The 27,227-nt window shown below is 34.1% G+C and overlaps 1 protein-coding gene across 4 annotated transcripts in view; it reads left to right on the forward strand.

Annotated features, from left to right (window-relative positions):
- The window catches only part of LOC129953933 (AF4/FMR2 family member lilli), a 190,832-nt gene extending 169,747 nt beyond the window's left edge, over positions 1-21,085 (forward strand). For all 4 annotated transcript variants that reach the window (XM_056067476.1, XM_056067478.1, XM_056067475.1 and 1 more), the window contains 13 exons: positions 2,454-2,559; positions 2,626-3,352; positions 3,427-3,460; positions 3,525-3,593; positions 3,671-5,287; positions 5,380-5,575; positions 8,970-10,631; positions 10,691-10,998; positions 11,086-11,277; positions 14,525-14,605; positions 14,689-14,854; positions 14,918-15,068; positions 16,967-21,085. In XM_056067476.1, the coding sequence (XP_055923451.1) occupies positions 2,454-2,559; positions 2,626-3,352; positions 3,427-3,460; positions 3,525-3,593; positions 3,671-5,287; positions 5,380-5,575; positions 8,970-10,631; positions 10,691-10,998; positions 11,086-11,277; positions 14,525-14,605; positions 14,689-14,854; positions 14,918-15,068; positions 16,967-17,100 (5,443 nt within the window). In that variant the 3' untranslated portion in view covers positions 17,101-21,085. The remainder of the gene's footprint in view (positions 1-2,453; positions 2,560-2,625; positions 3,353-3,426; positions 3,461-3,524; positions 3,594-3,670; positions 5,288-5,379; positions 5,576-8,969; positions 10,632-10,690; positions 10,999-11,085; positions 11,278-14,524; positions 14,606-14,688; positions 14,855-14,917; positions 15,069-16,966) is intronic.
- Positions 21,086-27,227: the final 6,142 nt, after the last annotated feature.

Consider the following 27,227-nt stretch of genomic DNA (forward strand, 5'->3'; position numbering starts at 1 on the left):
TTACTATTTTGTTAAAATAGCTTTAAACCTTTTTACAAATTTTCATAACAAAAGAACACAATTTTGAAAGGAAAATATAATTAAAACTGACAGAAGGGAGCGCTGTTTGTTTACAATGTTATAAATCAAGAAAAAAAGATTTACAAAAAAGTGACATCTTGGAAGGTTTTTGCGTTTATGTTTTTCCTGGCACAGATCAGCCGAGTTGTTTTTTTGGAATTCCATATACATACGAGTATGTACAGTACAGTACAGTACAGTGAGAAATTGCCAATAATATTCACAGTAATTTAAAACAAAACTATCGAAATTCATGGAAAATAATGTATATTTTATGTTTCATGTTTTCCATTTTATGAAGTGAATAAAATTGAATTAAGAATTGAAGAAAAGGGGTACGGTCGTAGATTATGGTCTTAGAAATATTCATGAAAAACATAAAAACGACGAGCAGAGAACTCAAAGTTCATGCTTAGCAACGTTGAAACCCAGAATAAGAAATAAGATTTCAAGTTTTTTTTTGAAGACTTTCTAAGATAATTTTAATGTTTTATTAGAAAGAAAGAAATTAGTACTAAGGTTGGTACAGAATGATTAAATTAAACACGCAAGTAGTTAAATTCGGTAACTATAAATACATTAGGTGACGCAACAGTCCGTTGAGAACTAGGGCCTAATAACCTACAACTCTCAACCAACTGTTGTCAGGGATGGAGGGGACCTACAGTTTTAAGCCGAATACGAACGACTAATTTGAAGAAGCAATTTTCAAGAAAAGAATTACTCTTGTGGAATTTGTTAATTTCTCGCAATAGGCAGTACCCGTGAACAAATTTTCGATGACACAGGTAGGGTTTGAACCCAAGACTTCTGGCATGACAGTCCAACACACTAACCATTATGCCACAGGTACTACTAGTAATAGTTCAAATAAATTAAAAAGAAATTCCGTCAAAATTTCAAAGTTCATCTTGAGTTTAAAAATGACATGTCGTTTTTTATGTTAGGCACAACTCTAGAAACGTATCCGCAGCACGATTTCACTCTACCTTTTACCTGCAGTAAACTTACTGGGGGTTCTGTATTTGTTATTCATATTACAACACTTCATTGTATATATGCAATGTCAAAATCCAAAAGTTTTTTTTTTTCTTTTAAAAAAACTTATTTAAGATTAAAATATTTTGTACAAAACCTAGAAATTATTCTTTTATTTTATTCACCTTCTTTTATGAAGTTTTATTATATATATTTATCTTTGATCCAATTGAAAAACACGTGTTTTTTTAAAATTTAAATAATGCCTAAGTAAAACCAAATTTACCAATTGCTACCAAGTCCTTTACAAAAAATATGTACCATGAACATTTTTTTTTAAATGAGAACATACCCTTAATACTATTAAAACTGCATTTCCTACATCCCTACATTATCGACCAAAACATTTGTATGACATCCTTCTGTCAGCTCACAGCTGTCACTGCCAGCGCCATCATTATTCATTTTCCCGCCATCTAAACAAAAACAAATTAAACTCAAATACTTTCAATCGCCAAATTAATCTGTTTTCTTTTGTTTAAATAAAGAGTTTGTGTATTAATATACATTAAAAGAAATTATTTCAATATAATTATAAATAATAAATATGCAAAATAAAGTTCTTGTCCAATTCATGCAAAGAAATTACATGTCAACGCATTAAATTTTGGTATAGTAAAAAACAAATTTTATAACAAAGATTAAAAATATGTTTTCCTATGTCTAGAATAATAAATTAAAGTCAATTAAGGAATGTGAAGAATGTATAATATCCTCTAAACAAATCAAACAAAAAAGTATCATTGAAACCTTTGAACAAAGCTCTAAACTTACATTCATCGAAAGTCATTATGTTTCCGAATCTAAATATTTAACTATTTCTTAGCTTAAAAATGTACTAGATAATATCAAGCTTTTGTTTATATTTAAATGAAAAAAACCTGTTCATCAGATTTTTAGAACTTATTTTAAACCATTGTCTTTCATGTTACATTACATTTAATCCTAAAATGCAGGTACTACTCTTGAACACCTTGGTCAATCTGCTTATTACTGCATTATACGTGCCTCCTATTTTTTTTTCATTTAATTGACAGAAACCATTAAAATATATTTCACATCCACACGGAATTTTATGTTTTAATATTCTGGTAGGACAAAAACAATTGACAACATGAAGTACTGACTGCATCATTTCTATGTTTTCATTCCGACTGCAATTAAATAATTATTTTCACATTTTTAAAGCTCCTAATGCCACACACCTGCATTTTTTTGTTTTGTGTTATTCTCATTTTAATTTCCATTTATTTGTAAATTAGAATTTGTATGTTGCATGTAGAAAGTAATAAAATACTCTACTTTATTTTTGTATATGGTTAAACAAATTTAAAATGTATATTTCATTATTTCAGAATGGAAGACTACGACCGCCGGGAACGTAGAGAACGTGATAAGTTGGCCCGCCAACAAGTTCAACACAACGATCGGCAACAGGGGCTCTTTCGGGAACCAATAAGGGTAAGTTTTTGTTTTATAGAAGGTTAAAAAATCGAACATTATTTTTACTATTTATGTTTTTTAAAGGTTGATCCATCAGAAGGTGATCAAATAATCACAAGTAAGTTGGGTGATTTTTCAATGGCCAAAACATTGATTGAACAAAAGGGTTTTATTGGAATAACATCGGGTCGAAGGCCACCTCCAATGCAACCACCGCCACCTCAACCGATGCCACCACAGTCGAGTAGTAGTAGTAATAACAATCGCCTGCCACTACCACCGCCCTCACACAACTATCAACAGCAACAACAACAGCAAACGCATCCACCGCAATCGCGTTTGCCTTATATGAAACAAGCGGATAACAAACCACCATATAGCGGACGTGGTGGTTATCCAGGTCAGCCGGTTAAAAATGATATTCGATCGAGTAGCGGCATGGCCCCTCCTAGAGGACCACCACCACAATCATCCTCTTCGTCAAATCTCCTACCGCCACCAGCTACTTCAATTATGCCCAATGGAAGACAAGGCGGTAGTAGCAGTAGCAGTAAAATGGGACACCATCCGTCGTCATCGTCGTCTTCATTACACAATGGCCATTTCTCACAGCCATCGATACCAAATATGCACAAGATTCCCGATATCAATTCGATTCTAAGCGAAATGATGACTTCGGTGACGCCACACACGGAAATCAGTGCAACGCCGAGAATACAAATCGATAATTACGATTTAAATGGACCCAATAGGCACAAATACTCTTTAGCTCCGCCGATACCCAAACCGCCAAAGGAGTCACCGGTTAAACGTGAGTCTAATCGAGTGTTTATTCTATTTTTATATGAGTCCATTAACATCTTCCATCTTTATTTTATTCTTTAGCATCCAAAGAAAAGATGTTGGTGCCAAATTCAACGTAAGTTTAAAAATTATTCTTCGACAAAGACTCATTTTACTCATGTTGTTATTTTTTTTTACAGTATCCTGGACCATGATCTGGAACTTTCCGAGAGTGACGATGAACGTAAAAAACAGACTTCTGTTGATCAGTAAGTTCAAAAACAGAATTATTTTTGAAAATACCTACTTAAATTGAATTTTCTTTTTTTTCTTTGCTTTCCTTTAGGACGTCTGCAAATTCAAGTGAAAGCTCTGAAAGTAATTCCAGTGAATCGGGTAGCGAGGAATCGAATGGTACTAAAGTCGAACCGGCCCCACCGCCAGCGCCTCCTTCGAATCAATACGATTGGAGTTTAGGTCGTTTCTTTAATAAACAAGCAGCGACGCAGGCGCAAAATGATGCATCTCCACACAGTGGCCTGGGTGTGGTTGGTGTTGGAGGCGTTATGCCAACAGCACATCAAATTCCTGAGCCAAGCATTAAAAATGAACCATCAATGCCAGTCGATGATGATCATATGGGATCTGCATCGATATCCCCACTTCGAGAGCCACCGATTTTGGCACATTTAGCCCAGCAACAACAACAGCAACCATTATCGCCAATTATGAATCACCTGCCTGCGATTGGAGAAATCAAAAAAGAAAGCGATTCATTATTTCCAATGCCAGGAAAGCTGCATCCATCATCCACGGCAGCAGCAGCAGCGGCGGCTGCTGCAATGGTGGGGATGGATGAATTTGTGACAATCCAACCGGGACAGATAAAGAATGAATCGTTTGAGAAGAGTCCTTCATCGAGTCCCATTCAAGATGAGAAGCAACTATATGCCGTGGAATCGGATCAGTCGTCGGCGATTTTTGAAGCGGCCGCCGAATATGAAGGCATCAAGCCGCTGTCGGGACTGAGTGACAGCAGTAGTTGTGAGACCGTTCCGGAAGCGGAGAAGCCAATGGTGCCGCCAGCAGTTTTGGCTCCGCCATCACCACTGCCGCCTGTTATTCCAGCACCGGTTGTTGTTCCGATGGTGCCAAAGCCCTCACCAAAGTTGAAAAGCTCTACTTCCCCTCCCACTGCCGGCAGAAAGAGGCGGAAAAGACTGCCCAAAGATAAAAAGCAATCCGGCATGGATTGCTCTAGTGACGAGGAAGACGGCGACTACTCGAATACAGTGTCGCCAGCCAAATCTGCGGGAGACGGCCCCGAGAAGAAAGGTCGTGGTCGACCGCGAAAAAATACTCCTAGTGGCAATATCAGTTCGGCGTCCTCTACCAAAGGACCCACGCTGACGGCCAAGAAGGAAGTTGGACAAGGTGCTATCAAAAAGACCACAGCCAGGCGACGGATGTCTCGACAGAATTCTGTACAAAAACTCAATATCAAAAGTCGAGAAACCATCGATACCTCCGATCCAAGTTCGTCAGAAGACGAAGACAAGGGTGTTGGTAATGTTGGGGGTGGTGGGTCCGGCTCTGGCACCGGTATTGTCAGTGGAGTTGGAAGCGGCAGCAAAGCTAGCCGAGGTCGGGTGCTGCCAACAAAAGCAGCGAAAAAGGCTAATGTGATGCCAGTGGTATCAGCGCCAGCAAGTCGACCTGTAGCTATACCACCACCAGTTTTGAAACACGAAGTGGTTGTGCCTGTAGCTCCGGTATCCAATCGGAGAATAGTAAAGCAAATAAATAAACGAGCGCCAGTGGAGAAATCATCATCGGACGACGACGACGATGACGATGATGACGACGACGATGATGATGATGACAAAAGTGATGGCAAAAGTGATGACGATGATAAGGATTCATCGTCCAGCACTTCATCATCGTCAGATACTTCCATTGATGAGTGAGTTGTTTTTTTTTTCTTTTTTGTGTTTGTATTTGTATTTCTTTGGATGAGTAAATTTATTTTTTATTTTTAAATAATTAAATTTTCAGTCGCTTATCACCAACACGTGTTGCTAATGAAAATACAACACACAGCATGGGTGCTTCAGGACCAGGTGGCAGTAACAGCTCTCACCGGCATCAATACTCACCAATTAAAAAGCCATCCAGCAAGAGCAAAGTATCGTTGTCCTCATGCAGCGATGATCATTCCGACAGCGAAAGTGAAAAATCCAGAAGAGATAAGGTGAGTTTTTACTTTTATTTTTTAATTTTGTTTATCAAAGGGTTAAATGTTAATTTATTAATCAAATAACAGACAGGAATCGATGGTTCAGAAAACCCATGCATTTCGCTATCCAAAGAAGAGGTACAGTCGAGCTATATAATTGACTTTCGACAGCTTTTTTTTGTCTAGCCAATTATGATAGTTTTTGGTTAACACCTTTCCTCGTTCCATCCGCTTTCCTCCAGTCTATATAAAATCCATTTGAAAATCGGAGCAATTTATGAGCCACAAAATAAAATTGAGCAATAATATTTCTATATCTTTAAATGTATTCTTCGTTGTTGAAAAATTGTTTTCAAAAACAAATTATGACTTTAAGTTAATGCACGGATTTGATGGGAGTATTTTCAGATTGAATAGAGTTTATTTATTCTAATTAATGGCATCAAGACATTTTAAAAAGGCTTCAAAACAAATATGTTCAAAGAAACAACAGACAAAGTTAATCCACACAAATTTGAAAAGGGATAATCCTCCCTAGTGCTTTTGGTATTTTAATCTCAAGCGAGAGATAATTCAACTAAAAGTTTTGGTAAATTTTGGTTTGAATGTGAGTAAAAGCACTATTTCGCTTTGAGTTTAAATACTCGTAAGACTTTTACTCCCGTCTAGGGCTGTTCATTCCTACCAGCTACTTTTTTTTAGGCCAAAAAAATATTAGGGTCAAGAGTTTTCCAATTGAGACTTGACAAATATTTGGTTTAAACAAAACGGAAACCATTTGAGATATTTCAAAAACTTTTTTGGGCTTCAAATACAATCAAAACATTTATGAACGGAAATCTACTTCGTTCTTACGACCACCGCGTGCTACTTTGTAGCGGTCGATTCAATTTTCGATGACTCGTCCACACATTTCGAGTTCAATGTTGATTTTTAGCTTCTCCAACGTCGTTGGTTTGTTAGTATAAACTAATGACTTAACGTAGCCGAAACAAATAGTCTAAAGTCGGAAAATCGAACGAACGACTGGCCCATAACACGCTTTTAAAACTTGCTCTTCAATAATCCTGTTAAACCACGTGTATTGCAAGTTTGGCAAGAGCCAAAAATGATGATTTTGAGATGAAATTTAATTTTTTGGCGCACCTTCTCCAGAGACGCTTCAAATGGTCCATTGGATAAGTTCTTGATTCAGTTTGATTTTTGTATTTCGTAAATAAAGATCCTTATGCAAAATACGCCATAATGCGATGCCAAATTGTTGAGAACGCCGTTTGCTACGAACGTCTGAAAGGCAGCGATTGTCTTACTGACACACCAACATCAGACAAAAGGGGACCCAAATGCTTGTATTTATCTTGTTATTGTCTGCCGACTAGGATAAGTGGAGTTAACGCTTTTAAAGTTTCGTTCACCGTCTTCAAGTTTTTATAATTTACAGGCGTTGCTCGTTCGTGTACTTTACTATAATTTAAATGTTGACCTAAATTAAAAAATTGGCATTGAGACTTCGATTATAAAATTCAAAGTTGTCAAGTACCTGTTGGAAAACCCGATACTTGCTTAGTAGGTTTTATTGTGTGCCCACATTGTATAGTGCACTTAAGGATACGAAACTTTACATTGTGTTCTTAAGAAATAATCTCATTCCAAAATTTATTGGAAAAATAACAGACGTATAGTCCTGACCGCGAGGCGATGTCATCCAGTTGTGCATCCAAAAGTGGAGCCTGATACTGAACTTCTGATTTTCGGAAGTTATTTTTATTTAGTTTCTTGATTTAAAGAAATTTTAAAAACTAAAGTAGTCATTGTCACCCATGTATTTGTGGCTCAATGATGTTATAGGCTTCAGCTTATGAAATATCTAGTAAGTCACTAGGCCCTAGTTCTCAACGGACTGTTGCGCCACCTAATTTATGTATTATAATGAGATACCGATGCACGTTAGTTTTGAATGTCTGCGCATCGCAATAAATTTAGTAAATGTACCAAATGTTTTTCTCGACTTGTCTCGTGCTTTCTATCCTATGAATATATTTTTATGCAGATGGCTCAAAAACAAAAGAAGGGGTTGGTGGAGGTGTGTACTCTGAACGACTGAAATTAAGTCTTTCATTCCGCCTTCCCAACCACTGTAGCGTGTTCAAGGCGGAAGTTTCGATAAAAGAAGTTTTCCTGGCTTTAAGAAAACGTGATATCAACTACTTGTAAACTGTTGCTAATGCAAGATGCTAAGAAAGAAGGCAAACACCAGGTGGAACAACATCCCCACGTGTCAGGTCACAAAAAACATCTGGCCAACACTAGATTTAAGGCGTTCAAGGTGCTTGCTATCTCTAAGCAGATCGCATACAAGCTCGATAAAAGGTGTCATAAACAGACACTGTCTAATAGGAAAGCACGCCAGCGTATTCTCAAACGACTTTTGCAGAAGCTGTATGGACGATGAAGAGGAGGAAACAATTCTTCATCTTCTCTGTACTTACCCTGCTCTGGCTCAAAAACGCAAGAATTACCTAGGAGAATTCTTCTTTAACGATCTAAACGATCTTAATCATATCAGCATAATCAGCCTCTCACGTTTCGTAAGGGACTCAAACTGGTTCCATTGAGCTTAGGAGGAAGCCTCAAAATTCATGTGGTATCACAATGGGCCATTGAACTGACCTAAGTGTGTCCGTTTCCATCTTGGGCAGCCAGTTTAACCTAACCTAACCATCCTATGAATAGCATTCTTAAAGTCTCTAGGAAGATTATGATGTCAGATTTTAGACATTTGTCAAACTCCAATTGAGTTAATATGCCTACATGTCTCAGTTAAGTGACGGATCTAGCCTCGTTCAACAAAATTCTTCGGCCAGGACCAGGACAAAGTCTGCAGTTCCCCAGGATTAGATTAATCTCCTGTTAGACTTTCTCAGATTAGTGTTTTAAGCTCTACACGATTGCTACGTTGGTGAGTTTTAGTTTAAGAATTTATGATATATAGTTCCGCTCTCCAGAAGGTGTCATATGTTGATTAAAAAATGGAAATAAGACTATGGTAAATTTAAATAAAGTTGATAGGTGCTTCTGTAATTGATTCAAATCATGGTGGGAAGAAGGTTAGTTGAACGATTCTGTTCGAGCTCTAAAATAAATGTGTAAGGCTCTCTTGCTAAATTCTGGAAATAAGTTCGAAACTGTGCTTACTTTTTTCTTGGACATTTTGCATCTGCAATTAATGGAATGGTTTAGACTTTCAAGCAACATTGTTGTAGCACAATACGAGTTTTTGGAATACCAAAGAAGACGTAACTTTTATAACATTGACATGAAACCTTTTTAATTATATTATGGTAGTTATAGATTAAAAAAAATAATAATAATGTTTAATAATTGTTTTAAAATGTCAATTTAATTTCAGAAAATCCGTGATAAAACAAAAAGTGATAAAAACAAAAGTGATACCTTAAGAAAACTCTTCAATTTAAGAGATGGCGGAGCCAAAAACAAGGGACAAGTCCTAATTGTTGATCAATCGGAAGAATTACAAAATCAAGCCAAGGAACAACAGCTTCATCATCACCAACAGCAGCAGCAACTCCAACATCAACAACAACAACCACAGTTGCATACAGCAACAACACCAAATGCCACAGCAACACCAATAGCAGCTGCAGCAGCAGTTACACCAACAACCACAACCACAACTCATCATCATGAGAAACTCTTATCACCAATAGCCTTTAAAAGTAATATTAGTAATAGTACTGAAAACCTTATACAGCAGCAATCAATTCTAAACTACAACACAAATAATAATAATAACGGAAGCAACAACAACAACAACAACAGCAGCAGCAACATTAATAGTCATATTCTTAATAATTCTAATTCTTTATTAATAAATAATAATTCTAATCATAGTAACAATAGCAATACAATACCAACATCGCAGTTGGTTGATCAACAGCCGCGTTTAAAGTCACCCAGAATTATGACTCCCACTCAGGCGATGACACCGACTGGAGTGGCGGGGATTCTGGCCGCCAAGACACCCGATCGCAGTTCGGTGGAAAGGAAGATGAGCACAAGAATCGCAACTCCAACACGGACGCCAACTCGAACACCAAACCGAACTCCCACACGCACTCCCACGCCTACAACGCAACTCGCCAACATCCCCTCGCCGCATTTATCTCCAGCCCCGGGTGTTGTTTACGGGCCGCCAGTAATTCCACATCACACACTCATATGCAAAATTGATTTGTCTCGATTGCCGCGCCAGAATCCCGACTGGAAGAAAAACCCCTACCGACTGTATGGACTGAGTCCTCCCATCAGCAGCCCAGTAGCTGGTGATGCTATACTGGCAGCCGACCTGGCCGCCAGCAATCGACAAAAGACAACACCACGAAGTGGTTCCTCGACGCCGACAGCTCTTCTGGGTTCAGTAGCAGTAACAGCGACGTCAACTGCACCAATTCTATCGGGATCAAAAAGTACCACCACCACAACAAATGGCGGGCTATTTGAGACTAATGAGAATGTAAATCTGACCAAGCCAATTGTCGATGGATCTGTAGATCGCGGTGGCGGTGGCGGTGGCGAAACACCTCCCAAGCCTAGTGACTACTCCTCAGAAAAGCACCTGCATCATCCAAACAATGGTTATGTTGTGGGGCGAGTTCCTCCAACGACGTCGTCGACAACCACAACAACTGCTGGTGACATCAAACACGAGAACATCAAGTACGAGCAGGACGAGTACAATGCAAAGTACAATCTAAAGCTTGCCGGTGTCAAGCAGGAGCAACTAATCAAAAATGAATTTAAGCCTGGCAATGGAAACGTTGTAAATTCTGGAAATGGTGCTGATGATGCATTAATTACAGCTTCAACCAATTCGGCTTTGACAATGGAAGAGAAACAACGACCGATATCGCCTTCCTCATTGAGCAATTGCAGTAGCAAAGATGATTATATCTCTGGCGCCAGTAAACCACGCAGGAAACGTAGTTCCAGTTCTAGTTCTAGTCCCTTTAAGGATAAGAAACGAAAGAAGGATAAAGATATAGCAACGCAGGTAATGCAATAAAATGAAAACAAACAAACATATATTTCTAATGTGTTTGTATTTTTTAGAAGGATATGCTTGAACAACTTCCGCCAACAAATCACGACCGGTTAACAGAAAAGCCACCGGCTGCTTCTGTTGTACCCCCATACAGCTTACCTCCCTTACAACAACAATTACTACTACAACCAACAGTAACGTCACCAAAGACGACGACAACAACAGTGGCCCCTCCACCTGTCCTATTTCCACCTCTCCAAAATAACACAAATGTCCCGCCATTACAACCGCCCCAACAACCAACGACGGGAGGTACTGTCCGAGTTTATCGTTCGTACTTCGAACGAAATGACGATGTCATGGGTGAAGGTCATTGGTAAGGAATTTTTGTTTCTTTGAATTTTATTTGTGCTGCGAAGTGTTTTGATTTTATTAAATTTTTCCAATTTTGTTTACTCTTTAGTGATGCAACACTTCTTGAAGAAGCTGTTCGGAGAAAACATGCCGCTGACAGGGAAACCAATTCATTTGATCAGGTTACGCTGTATCTTGAAGCGGCGTTATACTTTCTCCTTTCTGGTGCCGAAATGGAACAGGATAAACGTACAGAGAAGGCTGCCTGGACCATGTACAAGGATACGTTAGCCTTAATTAAGTGAGTACGAACTAAGGAAATATACATTAAGTTGTTTGTAATTTGTATTTAAAACAAGAATTTTTAATTTAGGGACAACAAACTTCTACGAAATGAGGTTCATCTAAAAACCAATGTTCTCATTCGTTGTTTTTTGGTGTTTTATCCGATTTGTCTAAGTATTTTACTGCTGTAAAATGTTTCCATCAACTTTATTTGACTCTTTCGATTGCTTTATGATGGAAACTTACTCTCGTTTATGAATGCAATGAAAAACATTCAAAATAATTATGATTAAAGTTGTTGTTCTTAGAGCAGCTCCGAAAAAATATTCTTAAGTGGTGGTTTTGAGTTTAAAGATATGCATAGGTTGTCGTTTTTGAAACTTTCACCTTCTTGAATACGTCGTAATGTTTTTTACTTTCATAACATTGAAATGCCGATTTTATATTTAACATATCCGAATAGAGATCATCGGAGGCAGAAGAATGAGAAAATGGGTTTGCTTTTAATATTGAGATATATGAGGTTACGTCGTTAACTAAGCATTTGACGTTTTGTTTTGTTCGGCTAACCTGGTGTTAGTCCCTTGACTGATTAAAGTCGCTTAACTTCCCACGGTCGTCCTTTGCTACGTGCGTCGCCTCTTTTAATACTGAGATTCTAACTATTTGACAAGTTCGATGCCGCTATTCAGTCTGCATGGCTCGTTTTTGAATGTTCCCCATTACAAACGAGACTATAAAATCATCAACCATACAGAATCTGTACCTTATAGCAGGGCCACATTTAGTATAATTATAAAGGATCTTTAGGATTGGTTTTTAAACCCATTGAAACAGTTTTTGGCAAGGTTTCTGCATTGATAAAAAGGAGCACTTGTACTACCTCAACGTTGTTATATCCGTCTGTGTTAAAGTACTGTCAAAGGCATTGATATTGGATGTCCTATTTTGATGACAATCATATACTTTGTCTTGGCTTCCTTTAGAATTTCACCCATGTTCTTCGGCTCCTCATTAATACTTGTAAAACCGCTACAATAGTAATCTTTCTTTTGCATTTTCTTCTTATCATTTGCCAATATTATCAGAATATGAGGGTAATGGAACGGACTTTGGAAAGATTTTTCTTCTACTTTTGAAGTGTCCGTATCAGTTAATAATTCTTTCTAGAACCATTTTAGAGAAATCCCATGATATGGCATCGTTTAATTTTTGTTCGACCTATCCAGTGCTTTCTCAATTGTCACTGTACAAACGGTCGAGGGATGCCACAAAAAAACAAAAGACGTCGATAAATGCGGTCGCACGCTTACTTGAAATAAGTTCAAGATGCCGATTTAAAGTTCTTGCGCCTTTTTTTTGCAATTCGAATATTTGGTTGTAAGTGGACTTTCTGTACTGTTGGAAAGACACCAATGCAGGCCTCTCAGGTTGTTAATGATTGATTTAAGACAGAGAAGATCTTATATGCGATATTTAGGAAACGGAGACCCCAGTAGTTGGTAAAGTCCAGATGGTCGCTTTCTGTGGCATACTGAACAAACATATCTTCAGACAGATGGATTAAAGCCTACTCCTAATCATTATAAAGTTATCAGCTCCAGTCAGTAATGATTGTATAGAAAATAGTGCTAACGATTTACCTCTGAGTCTGGACCTTATATCGAGATACAAATAGGAACGATCCAAACTGCCCATTATCGAGAGAGTGATGCTGAGATTGATCAAGAGTAAAAGTAAAATAAGAGAGCTTTAGGTTAGAATGATTTGGCTGTTTGTGATGGATACCACTTGAATCTTAAGGCTTGTTTTTAAGCTCAATTAAACCAATTGGGTTCACTTATGAAACGTGAAAGACTTAATATTTTGTTAGAGTGTTTGAGATCTTTTAGGTAGGTCTTACGTTTTTGGCCTAGATCAGGGCATATGTACAGACGAGGTGAAGAACTGTTTCCTCTTTCTCTTCCATACAACATCTGCAAAAGTCGTTTGAGAATAAGCCTAGTTTCGTGGTGTGCTTTTCTATTAGGCAGGTTCCGGTTATGACACAAATTATAACAATTATATGGAATCTGCTTAAAGATATCGATACACCTTAAGCGCTTTAAATCTAGGACAGGCCAGATATTTTTCGTGATTTGACAGGTGGTGATGTTATAACATCTGATGTTGGTTTCCTTTATAAGCGTCTTGTTTTACCAAAAGATTACTCTTATTGGTATGCCAGCGTTGGGCTAACTTGTTATAATGGATTTTCTGGAATTTTTCTATAGCTCGGCGCCAAGCAATGGTAAATGTTAAACTTTTGTGCCATCTCGACTAGAGATAATAGACAGTTATGGGCTATTATAGATTATAGACAGAGTGCAAAGATTTATTGGCAGTCGTACTGTCTATGTGAGAAAATGCAGATACCAGATGTTAAAATGACGTTTTCCTTAAGTCAGGACAACACCTCTTTAATCGCTAAAAGTTCTGCCTGGAACACGCTACATTGATTGGAAATGCGGAATGAGAGTCTTAATTTTAATCGTTTTTGATCCATCTGTATAGAAATGGTTTCACTCGTCTTCCACGAATGTCCAATCCTCACAGAGAGAAAAGGTATAGAAATCTCTAAGTTTCTATCTAACTGTAGTTGAGTGATGGTGTAATCTGTGAGTCTTGGAATTGTTTCTAAAGAATTAAGAATTACGGAGTGGCCAATGCTGTTATTAATCCACTGTGATTAAGCGCTGAGACGAAGGGCAGAGCTTGCAGCTGTTTGTTTGTTGAGTTAATCTTAAGGTTTCAGATGGAGTGTAGTGTCCAGTGCCGCGATTGCATGTATTCATCGTTTCCATGGACATTTAAAAATATTATTTAAACCTAAAAGGATTTTCTTGTAGCTCTTAAAACAAATATTGATATTCAGCGTGGGCACTTTGCAATTGGTTATTTCCATTTCATTTTCATTCACAAAAGAAAAATAGTTGAATAGACAAGAATAAACTCTTGTCTATTTTTTCAACCTTTCTCCTTACTTGGACTGACTTTGTCCTTGTGTCCCACTCGCGCTTGTGTACCAGAGTGGGTGCAGATGTTTATTTGCAGGAACCAAATGCTTGCAAGTCTGAATATTTATGCCAATTTGTTTTAACAATTTCTCTATCGACTTAGAACTGGGTTAATAAAAGGGTCTTTAGAATTTGTAAAAAGTGCATTGGGAAATTTTTAAAAATTAAAATATGACTTGAACTTAATTTTAAATATTTTTTTTTCAGATTTATTTCGACTAAAATTCGAAGTCAGCAAACTGCGCCTAATGGCCAAGCTGACAACCATAATAAAGTTGCAATATTAAGGTAAGAAGATTGCTTTCTCTTTTTTCCTTTTTTTCAAAGTGTTAATTAATTTGTTGTTATTTATTTTCTTCCACAAAATTTAGCCTTCGATGCCAATCTTTGATCTCGCTAAAGCTTTATAAAATGAAACGTATCGATTGTGTTGAAGTTCTTAAAATAAGCAATGATTTCTTTGCCAAAGGTAGTACGGAAATTGTTAATGGTAATACACCATCATCAATATCACCTACAAATTCAGTGTGCTCACAGGTAAATAAATTAAAAACAAAATAAAAAAAAATTAGAGATTATACTTTAAAATATTTTTAATAGGGTTCTGGGTCTAATACACCACCAGCTCAAATGGTACCATTGAATGTGCATATCGCTCTTCAAAAGCAAACACAATTTTTTAACTATTTCATAAGCTGTCATGATTTATGGGACCAGGCAGATATGTTAGTTAAAAAAGGAAATCATACTGGTAAGTGTTTTCTTATAAATAAATAAATTAGGTGGCTCAACAGTCTGTTGGGTATTAGGGCCATTCCTGTGGGCGGGTAATGTTGTCAGGGAAATGTTTTTATGATACAAAAATAATTAATTTAGTTTTTGTCTGAGTATGAGGTTTAATTAAATTTTCATTAATTTAATTTCTCGTTGGTAAGACTTAAATAAAACCACTTTAGTTGCTCGAGAAAGGGCTTTACTACCCAATTGCTGTGTAAGCCCAAGAAATTTAATCGCTGCGCTTGTTTTCTGCATTTAAAGCGGAGCCTTGGTGAACAAAGTCCTCAACTACCTCAAAGTTACGTCTGTCGATGGTAACGTCGTCAGTGTTGTAGGTGATGATGTTTGTTTTACCCTCATTAGACACTTAACTCATTTTTGGTGCCTCTGCCTCAATAATCACAAAATCCCTATTGACATCACACTGAGTTTTTCCGACTATGTCAATGTCATCAGCATATGAACGTTTCGAAAGATATTTTCTCTAGTGTTGACGCGGGTGCTTTGCACTATTCTTTAAAGAATGATGTTAAAGAAATTACATGATAGTGCATCACTTTGTCTAATGCCTTTTTTTGACACCGAAGTCTTGGGCTAAGCACGATTAAGTTGTTGGACCAGAGAGCAGAGCGAATTCTCCATGGTCAACCTGCATCAGCGGACAGTTGGTAGGTTTCGATTAGATGGATAGACTTTAGATGGCATAGGCAGGGATCGAACTTAAAACCTCTGGCATGACAGTCCAACGCACTAACCATCATGCCACGGGTACTTGGTATTAATCCTCAAAAAGGAAACCTTGTCCTTTTAAACGGAAATACAAGGTCCCAGTAATTAAACCTCCTTCAATAAAAGGTGTACCACTAATTTTTACCAATGAAGTCAAATATCTTGGTCTAATATTGGATGAAAAATTAAGTTGGAAACCTAATATTCAGGAAAGAGTTAAGAAAGCTACAGTAGCTCTTTTCCTTTGCAAGAAGGCCATAGGAAGCATATGGGGTTTTCAACCTCGCAAAACCTTTTGGCTATATCGGTCATCCGACCAATAGGTACTTATGACGGGGTTGCAGTATGGTGGACTGAACTGGAGAAAGACACATACTACGACAAATTCAGCAGAGTTGAACGCACTGCATGTCTCTGCATAAGCGGGGCATTGAGAACCACACCCTCAGCAGCGTTAGACACTCTCCTCCATATAACACCCTTCGACATCTTCAGCATACAAGAGGCAGCGAGTACAGCTATAAGAATCAACGCCTCATCTCAATGGACCAACTACATGTGATGGGGCCTCCATTTCTTCAATAAACTTACCGTTAAGCTCCTTTCTCTCCTTGTGGCTTTGTGAAGCTTTGTGTGTTCCGCGCCTCTAGCGGACGGACATCAATCACGATATATTTCTAATGCACAGATTAATTTCTTCTACCCCGTTGATTTGTTTCGTTCTGTAAACTCATGTTGGTAAAAACCTAATCAGGAAATGCAAATGCACCATACCTACTATCACGCCTGTAATCCAAGTTGATATTGAAACCAGGATACGTTCGTATCGTCATCAAGCTTGATTATGAGTGTAATAGACGTTCTATGAACGTTTAGTCAATTTTATTACTAGAGAATCCACGAAGCGATGTCTGTGGATATCTTTACTCGGGAATCTGGTACTCGCAACGACCATGTTTCTTGATGTCCCCATTTTTAAGTACTAAAGTTATTTGTCAAGAGTGATCTCGCGACCTTTTCTTACATAAACAATGATTGTAAATGTTTTAATTTAATTATAATTTACAATAACGATTAAAAATATTCCAATAATAAATTATATGATAATCGAAAACTAAATCAATTTGTTACTCTTTTTTCCAGATTTCTTTATTGCTCTCGACCACGATTATGGTCCCTTAACTTTACACAGCACAATTTATGACGTTTTTAAGTACGTCCAAGCTGGACTGAAAAAACTTAAAGAGATGAAGGTTGAACCCGTCAAATATAATTAAGAGTTACATCAAAAGAAAACAAAAAACAAAATTTAATAATACTATAAAATTAGTTTAGCTGTAGTTTTTAGTTTCACAATCCACCAACATCATCATCAGAATTATATATTGTTGATAAAAATAAATGATTCGATTTTCTATAAATATATATAAAATATTTAAAAAATAAGTTTTTTTTTTAAATAAAATTGTATAGAAATATATTTATATAAATCTTATTGTTTATGTTTAAAAAAAAGAATTTTTTTAATGAAAAAGAAAAATAGTTTTAATGTGTTTTTTGTTCGATGTACTATAATTTTAATATAAATAAATTAAAAACAAACTGAACTGATGAACACAGAAGTCAAGTTCAGTTAAAATATGTATAAAAAATTGATTATTTAAATAAAAGAAGAAACAAAAAAAAACTAAATGTTTTCACAAATCTTTAAAAAAAAACAAAAAAACTTTAATCACAATTTTAGTTTTTATTTTAAGTAGCTAAATATTAAAACAAACAAAATAAGAAACAACACAAAAAACAACTAAGAAAACAAAACAAAAGAAAATCATTTAGTGGGTAAAATATATTATTATTAATTAATTATAATTATTCATTATTGTGTATAGCTCTATTGTTAAAACGATTAAGAAAACAACCAGAAAAACAAACAAAATAATTACAAAATTTTATCCAACGATACGGAAAAATAAAATCAAATTAAAGAAAAAGAAAATATTAAAAAAAAAAACTATTTAAGATAATAAAATAAATTACTTATTAATTTAAATCAAAATCAAACAAAATTATTAATTATTTAGTAATATATATACAACAGACACATACACACACACTTTTAGGGAAAGTAAGATAAAACAAACAAAAATACAAACAACATTTTTGTATAGTTAATATTTTCCTTTTGTTTTGTATTGAATGCTTCAATGCGGATGTAAACAATTTTTGATTATTATTAATTATTGTTTAGTCTATAGTTATTAATTTTTTATATACGTACGTTACTAATGCGTATACAAAAATTGTATATTATTGTAATTGTAAAACTCAGTACTTATTGATTAAGTTTAGGATTTAAATAAAACTAAAACAAACAAAATAATTAGATGAAAATGTGAAGGGAAAAGAAACAACACACAATGATGGTGTAGATGAGAAACAAAAAGAAACCAAAAAATAAAACAATTTCTAAATAAAATTAAACAAGAACATAATTTGAACAACAAACAAAAATCACAAACAAAAATAATACAATTTATTAATTTCATCAAAAACATAAAAGAAGCATACACATTTAATAAAACAAAAACAAAAGCAACAACAAAAAATAGAAATAAACTCTGGCAATATTATATTAGAACTAAAAACAAAATAGAATTAACTATTTAAAAAACAAAGAAGTCAAAATAAAGTGCGCTTTAATGAGGGCATTTGGGGGAGAGAGCAAGGAATTTTTTTTTACATAATAAACATATATATGAGTATATACTTATTGTTAGCTTAAACGGTGTACATATAACTTTGAAAAAATAGAAAATCGAAAGGATTTCTTTTTGTTTTTTATTTTTATATTTTAAAAAAAACGCAAAACTAACTAAGAACATAAATCAAAAGAAAAAAACTCAAAATAGATAAAATATTTCCTTTTTAAAACTAATATACAGTCTTTTTTGTTTTTTCATGTTTATCTACCTTTTTTTGTGTTTAAATCAATTTTATTAAAAAATTGTGTCAATTTGATCAAAAAGACCGGGAATTAGTTACATGTGATGTTGTCAAAAGTCTTTAGCAGTCTTCTTACATAAGATATGCATGTGTGATATATGTATGTACATGGGCTCCTGGAAGTAGGGAATTCTGATAAATGGGAAGATCTTTTGGATATGTCTGAGCAATTTTAGCCAATAGTTGTGTACTAAAGTCTTGTATTACGTTACTTAAGGACTGTTTTTAAAGATTGCGTTTTCAACAGTAGATTCATTGTTTTGGCCTTAAGTAAAAAGTTAGTTCCCTTCAATATTCAGTTTTTATTGTTAAAGTTAATTTTAGGCCATTTGAACATTAAAGCAAACGTTTGTGTAAAATTAAGGATGGTAAACTTTGACGTTCAAATAGAAAAACATATTCTATGCCAAACATTTGCCCTTTGAATTTAACCTACAATTTGAGAATCCAGAAATTAGCTAATTTCAAAATTTGTTCGCGCTGAATCGAACGTTCAATTTACTATTTGTAATGACGCTAATACATATTTAATGTTCGTGTCCATTAGTAAAAAAGTCATTCTTAGCGATAACTTCATTCTCTGGGATATCATAAATTAAATTGAATAAAGTTTACCAATAAATTAAAATTGTGATTGAAACTTGATCTTTTTGTCAGAACAAACATAGAAAATATGGTCACTGAAAATGTACACTAACCATGCATGAAACGTATGGAAACGCGTTTATTTACTTTCTAATTTATTTGATTAAAGCCTTATTTAGAATGGTGTGAGCTTTAAAACAAAACTTTCAACTAATTCATATCGTTGCAGTTTCCTCGCTTCAAAACAATTATTTGAATGTCTTTCGTACAAAATGTATGAATCAATTTAAATTATTAAGACTTCAAATTCAGTTCTTTACGATGCATCAATTAAAGAAAACCTTTTCCATCTATTATGGAGTTCATTTTTACCTACAACTAAACTTTGCTTACTTCTTTTGTGTAATCAGCCTAAGCTTCTTTTTCCTTTTTTATTACGAAGATAGAGAGATTTTTACAAAGCTACCTTACTACACCGATCATTTGGCATTTCCCAAACGTTTTTTTTTGTAAATAAAGAAAGGTTGGTAATTAGGTAATAGTTTCAGTATTTGATTTATTTTAAAATTATACTTCACTTAATACTAAAAACATTAAATCAAAGAGTATCTTTCGTGGTATAACAACTTTTTAATATATCAACACATCAATTCTTGTATGCATCAATTAGATGACAAAAAATCAAATATAATTTTGTATATCTTCTTTTGCATGTTTTATTTTTGAAATTACACAATAATTTCCAATACAATTCCTGATACTATTTGCATTAATGACAATATTAATTGTATCCAAATTTTCAAATTTAAATTGATTAAAAAGTTGTGAAGTTTAAAAATGTAATCTTTCATGGTAATGGATTAGTTTTTCATAAATACAATTGAAACTTGGTACCCATGAACAAATCAAAACTATGTACGCAGTTCTGTTCAGTTCGGATTGATATTATTTTCAAAACCATCCAAAATAAAACAAACATTTAGGGCAACATTAATGTGTAGCTACATTCGAAGTTTATCAATTTCAGTTGTTTAATGCACGAACTAAGTATTGGTGATACCAATTCTCAATTGAACATTATTAAAAATGTATTTATTTAATTCCTTTAGTTAAAATCCCTTAGTTGCGGATATTTAACACCTTCATTTCGGGGTTAATGTTTGTTGCATGAATAGAATTTATATTTAAAAAATTGTCAATTATTCATGTCGATTACTAAATTCGTGAAACAAGACTCAATCGCAATGCTATTGTGTCTTGTTTTCTCATAATATTTAAGTGGATAAGAAATTAATAATAAGGAATTATTTACTGGACCTTGTTTTTTCTTTGATTTTTTTATTAACGACTATGATAAAGTTTAAATTTGTCGTATACTTTGAATACAGATTTTTGTAATAAAAAGACCCGTCGAATAAGAGTACATATGTGTTTATATAATTTATTTATTAAATCACAGGCACGAAATAAATCTTTATTTTAGAAACTTCAAATTAATTTCTTTGTTGTACACATGCCTTCCTATTAATTATTAAAATAACCTTTTATTTTAATTGTTCGTCACCCTATTTGCCAGACCTTAAAAATCACCAAGTTCTGTAGAACTTTCTATCAGTTCTTCAAAATAGTGTTTTACTTAACAACAACAAAAAAGCTACATATGCATTGCTGGATTCTTCCAAACAAAACTATAAATTGCATTTACTTCTCATTCTTCCATCACAAAAAAGTCAAAAATATGTAAAATTTCACTAGGCTTTTCTTCGTTTTCGCAAATCATAGACTGATATCTCAAAAAGAAAAAAAAATACAAAGAATACATTTCTAGATTATTATGCTGTAGGTTTTTTGGTTTTCATTTATTCGTTATTGTACTTACAAAATTTTTTACTAAATTGGCAACAACAAAGCCTACTAAATTACAAGAACAAAATGTTTTGCTATCAAACAATAAAGTTCAATATTCCTTCCCCATTCCTCATAACGTACCATTGTTAACATAATACAAAATATTAAAAACAAAAATAAACACAAACAAGAACCCAAAACAATATTTATTTTAATCAAAGTGAATTTTTAAAATTTACAAAAAAATATAAAACAAAAATTACTGAAAATCAACAAAACATAAACAAAAAAACAAGAACAAAAATAACCATATGAAACTATTTTGTAAATATTATAACAACAAAAACAAAAATTATTATATATAAACATAAATTATAAGTAAAACAAACAATAGAAAATAACTTAAACACAAAAATTACAAATAAAATTAAAAACAAAACAAAAAATATTTTAATACTACAACAATATTAAACTTAAGGTACTAAGAGAACAAACAAAAGATGAAAACATAAACAACAAAAACTTATAGCAAAACTAAAAATAAAAGTAAATTAATAAAATAAAACAAGAAACAGAAAGTTGTTAAATTAAGTAAAACAAAAAGTATATATCTATATATACATATAAATGATTATTCTATTATACAATTTTATATTATACATAAATTATACATAAACGATAAAAAAAGTAAACACTTAAGAAACGAAAGAAAACCAACAAAGATTAAACAAAACAAAAAACAAAACAAACAACAAAATAATGAAGTGAATGAAGAAAATCCAATCAAATCTTGTTTTTGTTTTATTGTTTTTTTTTTTTTTAAATATATTTTTGAATATAAATATTTTTTTTTTCTAAATTAAATTTAAACGAAATTAAAATCTAATTATGTTGATTTTTTCAGTTATAAAGTTTTTAGTTGTTTCGCTAGTTTTTATTTATGTAATTATGTTTTTGTACACTCTTGAAAAATACTAAAAAATTGAAACAAAACATTTATATGCCTTTAATTTTAGTCAAAAAGAAATTAATGAAATTTGTTAAATATTGTATGATTAGTTAATCTTATTCCTCTTTTATATTATTATTATTATTATAATTTTTATCTCTATTGTTAATAAAAAAAAAATATGGAAAAATTCTTTCTTTTTTTTAATTTGTATTCTGTTTTCTATATGCATCATATAACAAACAGATTGAAGAGGAGGAAGAAAAAGTAATGAAAAACTTTGTTTCACAATTTATTTAAATACAACAAACAAAAAGTAAATCTTTCTTTCTGGTAAGGAAATAACTAAATATTTATATAAATTATCCTACTATTTTTTATTGTAAAACTATTCTATTTGTTTTTTATAAACATAAAACATAAACATAAATATTTTGTTGGTATCTATACTATCTTACTATATTTCAATTAAAAAAAGGAACAAAATTATGTTTTTTTTTTTTAAATTTTAATTCCTATAAACTATTTTCTCTTTTTGTAATATGTTTTTTTTTTTTGTTTTAATAAATTTATTTTATTTTTAAGTAAAGTTAAATGTTTGAGAAAAAAATGAAATATATCTTATCATTATTAATGAGAAAAAATTGAAAACAAATTTGAGTTTTAATATTTTGTATTTGGTCCTTTGGGAAATTAAATTGGATGTTTTTAAAATAACCGTTAATTTGACAGGTTTTCTAAATATTAGTTTATCGTTCAGTAAAGCAATAAAGAATTGAATCTCTACCACTTCAGTATTAACTATAACTTTGGTCTGCAAGCCGCAAAAACCAGGGGCCTGATTATGAGGTTCGCAGCGGATCGTTTTGCTAGCGAGTTTGCCATTTTTCAATTATTGCTTTCGCTTTCGCCTTCTTCGTTTTGAATTCGAACAATTAACGAATTCGAAGGCGAGTTTAAAATGTCATAATGTTTGTTGGCGAGTTGAAAAGATAGCTTTTTTTGGCGGATTCACAGGCGTAAAAGTGTTTATTATTATTTAGTCTTCGATTTCGTGGATTATTTCTTTATTTTAATTTAAAAATGTGAGTTAGCTTTATTTTAATTTTCTTATAATTTATCCACAGTAAAATATAAAATTTTAAAATTCATTCAAGGAACGATAAAAAGAAGCAAACAAATCGACATCAATTTTTGGCTCTCGTCGAGTTTATGAAAAAAAATAAGGGCATTGCAACGGGAGCACTCGTCGGTCCTGAATATCGGGCTAAAACAAATGAACTGTGGGACAATATTTCAAAAGTTTTAAATAGCCTAGGACCCCCTCGAAAAAATGTTGAAAGCTGGAAGAAAGTATGCATACATTTTTTCTTTTAACCCTATCATGCTATGATTTTTTTTAGGTTTGGAAGGATTTCAAATACAACATAAGAACAAAAATTCGTCACAACACCAAATGCATCCGTGGAACAGGTGGTGGGCCAAATACTCAACACGCGTTTTCTCCCCTTGAAGAAGACATAATAAAGCTTCTTGATTTGAAGGCATGTGAGACTGGGATAAATTTGTCTTCATATGGGTGCCAGGAGGAAAATCGTCCCGAACAAATGGACACGAGTGCATATCACTCCAATGAGGATTCAAGTCCTAATCGAAGCATTTCTAGTCAAAATGTCAAAGGTGATGAACAACCAACAATACTCCGAATCTCAGAACCTCAAGCAATCTCGGAATTGTGAAACATTCGTGCCTTCGACACCAATTTCACAACCTTTTTCAAAAACATCTGCAACAACAGCCAAGAAATTGCTAGAAAAACAAGTGTCGCAGCAGGAACAATACCAAACCAAAATGCTGGAACTACAACTGAACCACAATGAACACTTGTAAAATCAAACTAAAGAGCTGAGGAAAATAGCCGATGAGCTAAGAAAAGAAAGGAAAATAAACGAAGAAATTTTTGTTTTAAGAAAGAGAAAAATCGAAATATTAAAGGAAGAGGCTGTTGAAAACAAAAAAATACGACTTATAGAATTGGAAATTAAAAAAAGAGAACTTGAGAGACTGCAAAGGGATCTGAGCCAACAATCTGATGGTTATTGTTTTTTTTTAGCAATTGAATTGCGTTTTTATTTTTATTTTATTTTTAATTAGGATACCTACATACTTTAAAACATCGAATGTGATTTTTTTTTATTAATAAACAAATACTTTTACTTTATTTACAAGCTATCTTTTATTCGATTTCTTATTTGTTTTGAAATATTGGAATAATTATTTGCTTCAGATGTGGAAACTAAGTCTGAGACATCATCCATGACTTGTGATTGAAATTCTTCATCCAACGGGGTATTAAACTTTATACACACATTGTGCAACATAGCACATACATTTACAATGCGTGCAGCCTTCTCCGGACAATAATGCAACTGTCAAGATTGCAAAAGGCATCTAAACCTTAATTCAGCAGGCCAAAACATCGTTCAATTACGTTTCGACACTTGGAGTGAACTGTGTTGAAATTCGCTGTTTTTGCTTCTAGCTTTTCCTGTTCATTAATTTTAAAATTTATCATTTTTGGGCACAACTTTCTCTCAAGAATTTTAAGAGTTTCAGATAAAACGTTTGATACTGTTGGTTGTGCCATTCCAAGCAGTACATCTTGTCCAACTCCTTTTTGGTACGATCCCTCAGCAAGAAATCTCATAGTAGCGGCAAGCTTTAAAACTCCACGAATATAGGAAGAAAAAGTCAAACCAAAAGTGTCAAATCGTTTATAAGGAAATACGATACGAGTCGAATTTGAAGGTTCAAATTGAGTACGATCCGCCAAGAACCTCATAATCAAGACCCAGATTTAACATGTTAAGCTATTCAATGTGTTATAATTGCACCCATTTTGACTCAGTAGCACACTTTGATGTCTCATCATTGGGCAGGTTCAGACGACATAAGGGACTAGAAAGTAAGGTACATTTCTAGCATCTGATTGGCCAGCTGCACAAAAATTGCCTTTCAATAATTTAATTGTTTTAACTTAATTGTTGACTGGAAAGTTAGTCAAAAATCTCCCTAACTATCAAGTCAAGTCAAGTTATGTATGTATGTCAAAATGACAATTGATCATGTTTTTTTTTTCATTCAACTGGAAGCTGAACTTTAATACTTTATGATTTATTTATTTTTTGCACGATTACATTTAACGTTTTGTGTAAAGAGATCCTTGTAAAATTGGAAAAGAAAGTAGAAATATTTCTTAACAATACAAAATGCAAGTCGTGAAGGATTTGTAACTTGCCTGAGGAGTGTTTTGTAGGCAATAGATGTTTTTGTTAATTTTTGAACGATGAACTGAAGGTATAGGTTAGTGAAGTAAAGTTCCAAGTTTAAAATTTATGTCACTTGAAATACTAGCCAGCTGCCTTGGTTAAAATGTACGTTTAAAGAATGAAGTCGACTGCAAATCAAGTCTCTTATGTTGTCTGAACCTGCCCATTGAATCTCGTTTCTGTCTGATGTGGTAAGAGCAGTAGAATGAAATATAATCACAATTTACTAACCTAGTAATCAAAATTACTTTTCTTCGTGTTTAAATTATGCGATAGAGATCCTGAAAAGTCGAATCATACAAATTCTGTTCTCAGATTTATCACAGTGAAAGTGAAAAAAAGTGTATTGGAATTTTTGTTCATATAAATGAGAATACGCAAATCTCTGAGATCTTCGAAATATTATATTGGCCAATTGTATATCGTTCTCACCTGATTGTTAAAAAAAAAACGGGAGCTAGATAAAATGATGAAACGTCAAAAACAATCCAACTTAAACACCGTATTCGTCTCATTATGACAGCTCATTATCTCGATCCCTCTTGATGGTTTTATAGAGTGACAAAATGTTTAAACGTCACTGTTTGTCGTTGATAAAGGGTGGTTAGATTCTAAGGGCCGATGTAGAATGCGAACCACACCTAAACGTCAAGTTTTTTTTCTGCATCTCATTTGACATTTCTCAATTTTGACTAACTCAATTCGAACCATATAAAGATACACAATCGACCAACGCTTTAAAGTTATTCAGGCAAATTATGAAAATTGACGTTCAAATCAAAATGCAAAGCGGGCCCTTCGTGTTTTTTTGTTGGTCAATTTTATCGTCCAAATGTGCGTACAATCGGAAAATTGTGCACAAATTAGAACGAACCGGGTCTGTACAATATGTGAAAACTGTTCGCGCTAGTGTGGCTGAAGATCTGTCCACCTCAAATAGTCAGAAACAGCAACAGTGGGTGATCAATTTTCGTAGAAAATCATCTTCAGTGATGAGGCACATTTTCACCTCTAAGTATATTACTAACTTACTTACTTAAGGTGGCGCTACAGTCCGGGGCGGACCTAGGCCTCAACCAACAAGCGTCTACAGACAGCTCGGTCCCTAGCCAGCTGTCTCCAGTTTCGTACGCCAAGTTGGTTGAGGTCCTCTCCCACCTGGGTGCGCCACCTGAGTCGCGGTCTTTCTCTACTGCACCGTCCCTCGGGATTGGATTCGAAGACCTTCCGGGCTGGAGCGTTGATGTCCATCCGCTCTACATGACCTAGCCATCTAAGCCGTTGGACTTTAATTCTGCTAACTAGGTCAGTGTCGCTGTAGGTACAGCCCGTAAAGTTCGTCGTTATATCTTCTCCTCCATTCTTCATCTATGCGTACGGGACCAAAAATCACCCGAAGAATTTTTCTCTCGAAGCATCCTAAGACGCTCTCATCTTTCTTTGACAGGCCTCAGCGCCATAAATGAGAACCGGGATGATGAGTGTCTTATAGATGGTGATTTTACATGCTCGAGAGAGGACTTTACTTCTCAATTGCCTTCTAAGTCCAAATAAGCAGCGATTTCCAAGAGTTATTCTTCGTTTGATTTCAGCGCTGGTGTCGTTGTCTGCATTAATAGCGGTGCCTAGGTAGACAAAGTCCTTAACTACCTCAAAGTTATAGCTGTCCATAGTGACGTTTTGTCCAAGA

The sequence above is a fragment of the Eupeodes corollae genome, chromosome 1 (assembly GCF_945859685.1).
Source record: "Eupeodes corollae chromosome 1, idEupCoro1.1, whole genome shotgun sequence".
NCBI lineage: Eukaryota > Metazoa > Arthropoda > Insecta > Diptera > Syrphidae > Eupeodes > Eupeodes corollae.